The sequence below is a fragment of the Onychostoma macrolepis genome, chromosome 18 (assembly GCF_012432095.1).
Source record: "Onychostoma macrolepis isolate SWU-2019 chromosome 18, ASM1243209v1, whole genome shotgun sequence".
NCBI classification, from domain to species: Eukaryota; Metazoa; Chordata; class Actinopteri; order Cypriniformes; family Cyprinidae; genus Onychostoma; species Onychostoma macrolepis.
In genome coordinates this window covers 18,531,251-18,542,667 of record NC_081172.1, presented here as the reverse complement: position 1 = coordinate 18,542,667, position 11,417 = coordinate 18,531,251, and the positions used below count along the sequence as shown (strand labels likewise).

General features: G+C 38.7%; 2 protein-coding genes across 2 annotated transcripts; both read left to right on the top strand.

Moving 5' to 3' along the window:
* Positions 1-593: 593 nt before the first annotated feature.
* Positions 594-4,136, top strand: LOC131524860 (extracellular calcium-sensing receptor-like). The gene is made up of 6 exons (XM_058752221.1): positions 594-888; positions 1,034-1,325; positions 1,574-2,401; positions 2,532-2,759; positions 2,863-2,986; positions 3,081-4,136. The coding sequence occupies exons 1-6, from the start codon at positions 668-670 to the stop codon at positions 3,992-3,994; spliced, it is 2,607 nt and encodes an 868-aa protein (XP_058608204.1). The 5' UTR covers positions 594-667; the 3' UTR covers positions 3,995-4,136.
* Positions 4,137-5,884: 1,748 nt separating this feature from the next.
* On the top strand, positions 5,885-9,395 carry LOC131524859 (extracellular calcium-sensing receptor). Its single transcript, XM_058752220.1, has 6 exons — positions 5,885-6,132; positions 6,278-6,569; positions 6,804-7,631; positions 7,768-7,995; positions 8,099-8,222; positions 8,317-9,395. Exons 1-6 carry the CDS (start codon positions 5,912-5,914, stop codon positions 9,228-9,230), a joined length of 2,607 nt encoding a protein of 868 aa, XP_058608203.1. The 5' UTR covers positions 5,885-5,911; the 3' UTR covers positions 9,231-9,395.
* Positions 9,396-11,417: the final 2,022 nt, after the last annotated feature.

Sequence of the window (11,417 nt, the reverse complement as noted above, 5' to 3'; positions counted from 1 at the left end):
GTAATAGATATAACTGATATATTATTTATTTATTTATTTATTTATTCATTCATTCATTCATTTTCAGAATCTCAAAATAAACTCTTTACTGGAAAAAAATTTCCATTATTTCTTTCCTGATTTTCTTCCCCAGTTAAAGCTGCAGTCCGTAACTTTTTTGTGTTCAAAATTTACAAAAATGTATATAATATGCATGTACACCATGAATCCATTTTCCAAACTGTGTTTTTGGCTTATCCTGAATCACTACAGTACACCTATAATAAGTGTTTATATTCACACTATTTTAGACTGGATCAGGTAGGTACCGCTGCAAAGTAGCCCAGTACCTGCGTGCTTCGTCATAGACATAAACTCCGGCTACAATGTTCTTCTGCAAGACACATGGAGTTCTGTTTATTAACCGCTAAAGCGCCAAAGGTTACAGACTGATTTAGAAAAATAGCATAAATATCAGTACTACCCTGGCAGCAAAGTAAACACAAAAACAAATGTAATTTGTTGTAATTTTTAATTACGAAAATAAATAATAAAATAATTGGAAGGTGACATCCTGATTTCCAGGTATGTCCATTTGGCACAGCCCACTCTATTGAAATAACACCCCACACGATCTTCATTATAAATTAGTGAGCTGAGGGGGTGGGTGGATCAGAAAAAGCAAGAGATGTGGATCACTCTGTATATATCTCTACACCTGTTCTTTAACGGTATTTCTGCAGCTTCGGTACTCACATCAGACACATGTCAGCTCCAGGGGCGCTTTCGGCTGAACAGCATGTACCAGGATGGAGACGTTATACTTGGAGGCCTGTTTCAGGTTCATTTCTTCACAGTTTTCCCAGATCTGAGCTTCAAAACAGAACCGGAACCACCATACTGTGAAAAGTAAGTCCGGAGGCAGAAATATGAATATTCTCCTCTTTTACCTCAGTTGATTTGTTGAAATGCTGCCTTGCTCAAATACTGCTTTGACAAAAACAAAGTATTGAAACCACTGTTAATGTCAATATTTAACTTTTGTTGTTCTTAGATTTGATATAGACAGCTTCCAGCAGGCACAGACCATGGCTTTTGCAATAGATGAGATCAATAAGAATCCAAACCTACTGCCTAACATCACTCTTGGTTACCATCTTTCTGACAACTGTGTGAGACTAGGAATGGCGTTCCGGGCTGCCATATCTTTAGTTAGTGGGACTGAGAAGTCCTTCTCCAACCTCAACTGCACTGGCCCTCCGCCAGTGGTTGGTATTGTGGGTGATACAAGTTCAACTCCTTCCATTGCAATTTCCAGTGTTCTGGGGCTGTTTCGAGTACCTATAGTAAGATGGGATGAAAAAAGTAAAAATACAAATACAAGTACAAATATGCATATTTTTGCACTTTTCAGTTAAATGTTGTGTCCTTTTCAACCATATATATCCTTGATTTGCTTCTTCCAGAAATTGCTTTATTATTTGCTTGTGCATGAAAAAAATTACAAAAGCACTGATTGTTTTTGATGATAGTCACTCTATTTATTTATTTTTTTCTGTTTTCATGTCTTCTCTCTCTCCATCTAACTTAATAGGTTAGTTACTATGCCACCTGCTCCTGTTTGAGTGACAGGAAAAAATACCCCTCTTTCTTCAGAACAATCCCCAATGATGCCTTCCAGGTGCGGGCTATGGTTCAGATCTTGAGGCATTTTGGATGGACCTGGGTTGGTCTCATCTACAGTGATGATGACTACGGCATTTATGCTGCTCAGTCCTTTCAGCAGGAAATGCAGCTGTTTGGAGGTTGTGTTGCTTTTTCTGAAATCCTGCCTCATGATAACAACCACAGAGATATTCACAGAATAATAGGAATGATTCAGGCCTCTACAGCTAGAGTGGTGGTTGTATTTTCCACTTCATCCTTTTTGTTACCTTTGATGGATGAAGTGGTGTCACAGAATATGACAGGCAGGCAGTGGATTGCGAGTGAAGCATGGGCCTCCGAACCTGAATACCACACTCCACGTTTACTGCCCTTCCTGGGGGGTACACTGGGCATTGCTGTTAGACGTGGAGAGATCCAGGGGCTTCATGACTTTTTGCTACGTATTCGGCCCAGCAATGAACCAAGAAATAATATGCTGAGGATCTTCTGGGAAAACATGTTCAGGTGCAGTTATGAAACTGGGGGTACAGTGAAAGATGGAGAGCAAGTGAAAAAGGTGTGTACAGGACAGGAGGATTTGAGCACCATAAAAACACCATACACTGATGTTTCTGGGTTGAGAGCACCATACAATGTCTATAAGGCAGTTTATGCCCTGGCACATGCACTTCATGACCTGATACAGTGTGAGAAAGGGAGAGGGCCATTCAGTGGGAATGGCTGTGCCGACATAACCAACCTGAAACCCTGGCAGGTAAGACCCACAGGTATAGTAAAGATTCTCTTTAGGCATATAGACCAGCTGTATGTGGAAAAGCAATATATTTGCTTTATATTAATTAAAATTTCAGATATAATACCTGTCCTCTCTAAAAACTGTACAGCTGGTTCACTACCTACAGAAAGTGAACTTCACCACAGGATTTGGGGATCATGTGTCATTTGATAAGAATGGAGATGCTCTGGCCATCTATGATGTGTTGAACTGGCAGCCGAGCTCCGATGGATCAATAAGGATCTACACAGTTGGTGTAGTAAATGAAGAAGTGACAACAGGGATGGTACTCACACTGGATGAGGATGCAATATATTGGAACTTTGAGACAAAAAAAGTAACTAACATTGACAAATGAGAATAATTAATAGAGGCCAAGATTGTCATTATATAAAAGAGATGAGAAAGACATAGCTGATAACAGATTATGTCTCTTTCAGCCCCCAAGGTCTGTGTGCAGTGAGAGCTGCCCCCCAGGGACCAGACGAGCTACACGCAAGGGCCTTCCTGTCTGCTGTTTTGACTGCCTACCATGTGGAGATGGAGAGATTTCAAACACAACAGGTGTTTATTTTATTGAGGAAATTGTTGTTTGAAAATTTGAAAATAACTTTGATCCATCTTACATTTTCACCTTCTCTCTATTACTTAATCACAGATGCTATTGGGTGCACAATGTGTTCAGATGACTTTTGGTCCAATCCAGATAAGGATCAGTGTGTCCCAAAAGAAATAGAGTTTCTGTCCTATGAGGATCCTCTGGGCATCTCTCTGACCACTGCATCTCTGCTTGGCACCTGCTTCTGTGGTCTTGTGATGATCGTCTTCGCTCTTCACCGTAACACTCCCATAGTGCGTGCCAATAATTCAGAGCTCAGCTTCTTGCTGCTGTTATCACTCAAACTGTGTTTCCTGTGTGTACTGTTGTTCATTGGCCAGCCGCAGTTGTGGACTTGCCAGTTAAGACATGCTGTGTTTGGCATAAGCTTTGTCCTGTGCATCTCCAGTATCCTGGTTAAGACTATGGTGGTAATAGCTGTGTTCAAGTCATCTCGACCTGAGGGTAAAGGGGCAATGAAATGGTTTGGAGCAGTTCAACAAAGATGTACAGTTCTGGTCCTAACAGCCCTCCAGGTTGTGATATGTGCAGTCTGGCTATCAACTGCCTCTCCAACACCACATAAAAACAACCAGTATACTCGATCTAAAATAGTATATGAATGTGCTATTGGCTCAGTGGCTGGTTTTTCTATGCTGCTGGGATACATTGGACTGTTGGCAGCAGCAAGCTTCCTGTTAGCCTTCCTGGCGAGGAATCTACCAGATAATTTTAATGAAGCAAAGTTCATCACATTTAGCATGTTGATCTTCTGTGCTGTGTGGATTGCGTTTGTTCCAGCATATGTGAGCTCACCAGGGAAATATGCAGTTGCTGTAGAGATATTTGCCATTTTAGCTTCTAGTCTTGGATTACTGGTGGCCATATTTGCCCCAAAGTGCTACATCATCCTTTTACATCCAGAGAGAAACACTAAAAATGCCATCATGGGAAGAGAAACACAAAAGAAATAGTTTAACATTCCGCCTGCATATCTCTGGTATCTCTGATAATCAATCAATCAATGCCCTGCTTGTAGACATATGTGTAAGTGTTTCTAGTTTCTATTGTATGTAATTCAAACAAAAATGACTTACAGTGCATGCAGATGACTCATACAATGCCTGTTTTGCATACCATATTGAAACATGATATATTCACTGAAGTAACATTAAACTGTAAAATAAATAAATAAATAATTTAATGAATGTATGCTTTTAATATTTTTTAATTGCAGTTTTATTTTTTTAATTATTATTATTATTATTATTATAGATCAGCATCTCCCTCATATGCATAATAAAAAAGTAATAAATACAAAATATAAGCAAATTATGGCAGGGTTTGTGCCGCTAGTGGAGGCATCCTCATGCTAGCATGTGCACCTGGGGCTGGAAGCCATTGATAGAGAAAAGGGTAAGAGATAAGAGGGAAAGGTAAAGTCTGATTAGATGATGAGTGACTAATGGTGTGTTCACACCAAAAGTGAATAAATTATTCGCGTGAGTAGATTACATACAAAGTCAATGCAAAGACGCTAATAGAGGCGAATTTGCGCCAGGCGACGCAAATGATGTGAAATGCGCAACGCCTTCATGCGCAAATGCTGCCTGCAAAGTCGGCAATGAGGCAACAAGTCAGCTAACCAAGTGCAGTTACATTGCCATGACAAAAGTGTGGTCGACTACAGTGTTGTCTAGACCTGGAACCTAGTCAACACTGCGCATAATATAGTAGTCTAGGCCTATAGTCTGGTATAATAATTTCTAAATTCCACACTTTTTTCATTCTTCCCTGCTGAAAAAAATAAATAAATACCATCACAGAATTCCAATACAATTACCATTATAACCAGTAAAACCATTGCAAATTCTGTGTTTCCATTGTTTTTTTTGTTTGTTTGTTTAGTTGTTTTTTTTTTTTGTTCAGCAGAGTTCATTCAAAGTAAAATATAATTTATTCATTTCTGATCATCTCAGGTCATTGTTCCCCTGCTTAATGGCTTACAACTGTACAAACCTTGTTCATCCTTATTCATCAGACACCATACAATATGCATAGTTTGATACAGAGCATTCTTCTTTGTATTACTGTTTGATAGTATAACTCTTACTGCCACAGGTTTCTATTTTTATTTTCAGCAGAAGTCCAATGTATGCCTGACATCTAGAGGACATTCTTAAAAATTCAGTAAAGTAATAGATATAACTGATATAATATTATTTATTTATTTAATTATTTATTTATTCATTCATTCATTCATTCATTTTCAGAATCTCAAAATAAACTCTTTACTGGAAAAAAAAAAGTCCATTATTTCTTTCTTGATTTTCTTCCCCAGTTAAAGATGCAGTCCGTAACTTTTTTGTGTTCATAATTTACAAATATTTATATAATAAGCGTGTACACAATGAATAAATTTTCCAAACCATGTTTTTGGCTTATCCTGAATCACTACAGTACACCTATAATAAGTGTTTATATTCACACTATTTTAGACTGGTTCAGGTAGGTACCGCTGCAGAGTAGCCCAGTACCTGTGTGCTTCGTCATAGACATAAACTCCGGCTACAATGTTCTTCTGCAAGACACATGCAGTTCTGTTTATTAACCGCTAGAGCTCCAAAAGTTACGGACTGCAGCTTTAAAGGACTGATTTAGAAAAATAGCATAAACATCAGTACTACCCTGGCAGCAAAGTAAACACAAAAGCAAATGTAATTTGTTGTAATTTTTAATTACGAAAATAAATAATAAAGTGATTGGAAGGTGACATCCTGATTTCCAGGTATGTCCATTTGGCACAGCCCACTCTTTTGACATGACACCCCACACGATCTTCATTATAAATTAGTGAGCTGAGGGGGTGGGTGGATCAGAAAAAGCAAGAGATGTGGATCACTCTGTATATATCTCTACACCTGTTCTTTAACGGTATTTCTGCAGCTTCGGTACTCACATCAGACACATGTCAGCTCCAGGGGCGCTTTCGGCTGAACAGCATGTACCAGGATGGAGACGTTATACTTGGAGGCCTGTTTCAGGTTCATTTCTTCACAGTTTTCCCAGATCTGAGCTTCAAAACAGAACCGGAACCACCATACTGTGAAAAGTAAGTCCGGAGGCAGAAATATGAATATTCTCCTATTTTACCTCAGTTGATTTGTTGAAATGCTGCCTTGCTCAAATGCTGCTTTGACAAAAACAAAGTATTGAAACCACTGTTAATGTCAATATTTAACTTTTGTTTTTCTTAGATTTGATATGGAAAGCTTCCAGCAGGCACAGACCATGGCTTTCGCAATAGATGAGATCAATAAGAATCCAAACCTACTGCCTAACATCACTCTTGGTTACCATCTTTCTGACAACTGTGTGAGACTAGGAATGGCGTTCCGGGCTGCCATATCTTTAGTTAGTGGGACTGAGAAGTCCTTCTCCAACCTCAACTGCACTGGCCCTCCGCCAGTGGTTGGTATTGTGGGTGATCCAAGTTCAACTCCTTCCATTGCAATTTCCAGTGTTCTGGGGCTGTTTCGAGTACCTATAGTAAGATGGGATGAAAAAAGTAATACACTGTATGCATATTTTTGCACTTTTCAGTTAAATTTTGTGTCCTTTTCAACCATATATATCCTTGATTTGCTTCTTCCAGAAATTGCTTTATTATTTGCTCGTGCATGAACAAATAACAAAAACACTGATCGTTTTTGTTGATCATCACTCTATTTTATTTTATTTTTTTCTGTTTCATGTCTTCTCTCTCTCTATCTAACTTAATAGGTTAGTTACTATGCCACCTGCTCCTGTTTGAGTGACAGGAAAAAATACCCCTCTTTCTTCAGAACAATCCCCAGTGATGCCTTCCAGGTGCGGGCTATGGTTCAGATCTTGAGGCATTTTGGATGGACCTGGGTTGGTCTCATCTACAGTGATGATGACTACGGCATTTATGCTGCTCAGTCCTTTCAGCAGGAAATGCAGCTGTTTGGACATTGCGTTGCTTTTTCTGAAATCCTGCCTCATGATAACAACCACAGAGATATTCACAGAATAATAGGAATGATTCAGGCCTCTACAGCTAGAGTGGTGGTTGTTTTTTCCACTTCATCCTTTTTGTTACCTTTGATGGATGAAGTGGTGTCACAGAATATGACAGGCAGGCAGTGGATTGCGAGTGAAGCATGGGCTACTGCACCTGTATACCACACTCCACGTTTACTGCCCTTCCTGGGGGGTACACTGGGCATTGCTGTTAGACGTGGAGAGATCCAGGGGCTTCATGACTTTTTGCTACGTATTCGACCCAGCAATGAACCAAGAAATAATATGCTGAGGATCTTCTGGGAAAACATGTTCAGGTGCAGTTATGAAACTGGGGGTACAGTGAAAGATGGAGAGCAAGTGAAAAAGGTGTGTACAGGACAGGAGGATTTGAGCACCACAAACACGCCATACACTGATGTTTCTGGGTTGAGAGCACCATACAATGTCTATAAGGCAGTTTATGCCCTGGCACATGCACTTCATGACCTGATACAGTGTGAGAAAGGGAGAGGGCCATTCAGTGGGAATGGCTGTGCCGACATAACCAACCTGAAACCCTGGCAGGTAAGACCCACAGGTATAGTAAAGATTCTCTTTAGGCATATAGACCAGCTGTATGTGGAAAGGCAATATATTTGCTTTATATTAATTCAAATTTCAGATAAATATGTAATACCTTTCCTGTCTAAAAACTGTACAGCTGGTTCACTACCTACAGAAAGTGAACTTCACCACAGGCTTTGGGGATCATGTGTCATTTGATAAGAATGGAGATGCTCTGGCCATCTATGATGTGTTGAACTGGCAGCCGAGCTCCGATGGATCAATAAGGATCTACACAGTTGGTGTAGTAAATGAAGAAGCGACAACAGGGATGGTACTCACACTGGATGAGGATGCAATATATTGGAACTTTGAGACAAAAAAAGTAACTAACATTGACAAATGAAAATAATTAATAGAGGCCAAGATTCTCATTATGTAAAAGAGATGAGAAAGACATAGCTGATAACAGATTATGTCTCTTTCAGCCCCCAAGGTCTGTGTGCAGTGAGAGCTGCCCCCCAGGAACCAGACGAGCTACACGCAAGGGCCTTCCTGTCTGCTGTTTTGACTGCCTACCATGTGGAGATGGAGAGATTTCAAACACAACAGGTGTTTATTTTATTGAGGAAATTGTTGTTTGAAAATTTGAAAGTAACTTTGATCCATCTTACATTTTCACCTTCTCTCTATTACTTAATCACAGATGCTATTGAGTGCACAATGTGTCCAGATGACTTTTGGTCCAATCCAGATAAGGATCAGTGTGTCCCAAAAGAAATAGAGTTTCTGTCCTATGAGGATCCTCTGGGCATCTCTCTGACCACTGCATCTCTGCTTGGCACCTGCTTCTGTGGTCTTGTGATGATCGTCTTCGCTCTTCACCGTAACACTCCCATAGTGCGTGCCAATAATTCAGAGCTCAGCTTCTTGCTGCTGTTATCACTCAAACTGTGTTTTCTGTGTGTACTGTTGTTCATTGGCCAGCCACAGTTGTGGACGTGTCAGTTAAGACATGCTGTGTTTGGCATAAGCTTTGTCCTGTGCATCTCCAGCATTCTGGTTAAGACTATGGTGGTAATAGCTGTGTTCAAGTCATCTCGACCTGAGGGTAAAGGGGCAATGAAATGGTTTGGAGCAGTTCAACAAAGATGCACAGTTCTGGTCCTGACAGCCCTCCAGGTTGTGATATGTGCAGTCTGGCTATCAACTGCCTCTCCAACACCACATAAAAACAGCCAGTATACTCGCTCTAAAATAGTATATGAATGTGCTATTGGCTCAGTGGCTGGTTTTTCCATGCTGCTGGGATACATTGGACTGTTGGCAGCAGCAAGCTTCCTGTTAGCCTTCCTGGCAAGAAATCTTCCAGATAATTTTAATGAAGCAAAGTTCATCACATTTAGCATGTTGATCTTCTGTGCTGTCTGGATTGCGTTTGTTCCAGCATATGTGAGCTCACCAGGGAAATATGCAGTAGCTGTAGAGATTTTTGCCATTTTAGCTTCTAGTTTTGGATTACTGGTGGCCATATTTGCCCCAAAGTGCTACATCATCCTTTTACATCCAGAGAGAAACACTAAAAATGCCATCATGGGCAGAGAAACACAAAATAAATAGTTTAACATCCTGCCTGCATATCTCTGGTGTATGAACCTTCAAAATAATCAATCAATCAATGCCCTGCTTGTAGACATATGTGTAAGTGTTTCTAGTTTCTATTGTATGTAATTCAAACAAATGACTTACAGTGCATGCAGATGACTCACACAATGCCTGTTTTGCATACCGTACTGAAACATGATATATTCACTGAAGTGACATTAAACTGTAAAATAAATAAATTAATGTATGCTTTTTACTAGTTTTTAATTGCAGTTTTTTTATTATTATTATTATTTTGGATCAGCATCTTTCTCATATGCATAATAAAAAAAGTAATAAATACAAAATATAAGCAAATTATGACAGGGTTTGTGCCGCTGGAGGCATCCCCAGGTGGAAAAGGCATGGTATTAAATGTATTAAAAATATACTTGAAATTCAAGTAGTATGTTTATAATACATTTGTATTCCCAACATGCTTATTTGAAGTGCATTAAAAATATACTGAATTGCATTTTAATATATTTCTAAAAAGTATAGTAGAAATACTATGTTAATAAATATATTCTTAGTTTCACTTTTAATGAATATACTAAACATAAGCATACTTTTAGTGACGTTTTAGTGTATTTACAGAAAACACACTTATGTTACTCTTACTTAAAGTATATTTTATGTCTACTTTGTGTAAGAACATAACAAAATGATTACACTTTTAGTGGGATTTTAATGTACATTATAACCATGTGTAGGCCTGCTCAGGGGCGTCATGCATTTCTTATTTTTGAGGGGGCACGAGTGGGGGTCGTCATGTGACACATAGCAGCTACACAACAGCACTTATGTTTTATTTATTTTTTCCTTTTTATTCGAAGTATTCCCAAACGCATTAACTATATCTTGAAATATCTTGATTCTCACCTTTATAGATTATGTTGATCTATAGTGGGCGATAGTCAAAGTAACCTTATAGTGTAATCTATTAACTATGCATAAAACCTGTCTGTTTACTTAACAGATGGGTGTCTTGCCTTAACATATTTTTAATAAAACTGGCTTTATATTTAATGTGAATTTAACATTGAAAGTTAATGTGAATAAAAACATTGCAAGTTAGGCTACTAATCATAACACTTTCATTGTACAGAAAGAGAGCAAAGAACATTTTCATTGACTGGTTCAAGCACTCTCAAAAACTCCCATTAAAATCACTGAAGCGGTTTACACTGTGAAATTAATATCTTACAGATTCGTACACACATTTGTGCTTTGTTTCTGACGAGAGAATTCGCCAGAAAGAGGTATTCAGTCAACCAGCAAGTGAAGAAAACACTGGCATTTTAGCGATGACTCATCTGAATGTCTCTGATTGGTCATTGCATTCATAAGCTCAACAGCATCGTGTGATTGGTTATAATGCGCAGTGCTGTAAGAACGCGTCTGTCTCTGTCTCAGAGCCAGCCAGCGAACACAGATTTGAATTTAGCAGCTGATGCTGTGCCGCACTGAACGTTCTAATCATGCAGTTGTGATTGTATTAAATATAGAAAATGTTAATCGGCTATTTTTTTGTCTTTTGGAAGCTGTATTCAAAATCCACTTGGCTCAAAAATCTGAAGGGGCACGTGCCCCCTCACCTTGAATGGGCATGACGCCTCTGGGCCTACTGCAATATATTTTAAATATTTATGTATTTCTAATTTTAATATTTGGTAAAGTATGATATTTGAAAGAAAAAAAACAATTTTTTTTTTAACATTTACAATGTACGTTTGTCAACTATTATTGAGCATTGCAATACTTAAAATATGTTGCTTAATATGTTGTTCAGTTTTTTTTTATTTATTTATTTTTTTATGTACTTTATTTGTAGAACTTTTTTCTTTTTCAAAAATGTAACACTCCATAACATAGGCTACTATATGTAGGCTATACTGCCGTGCAAAGGCAAAAGACCGTAACTTCAATTTTTGTCGAAAATTAGTTATTGATATTTTTGGGACATTCAGTCCTTTATCATGTAAGTATCTTGAGTCAATTTTGTTGTTTTTCCGAGAAAATAACGGGTGGTCTCAACCGTAACTTCAAAAAGCCCCAGAGAAACCAAGGCAGAACACCGTAACACCAGTTTACGGCTCTTTCACTTTGTTTGGAGCGCTCAAATTGAGTTACGGCGTTCTGCCTCTGTTTAACTGCACGTCA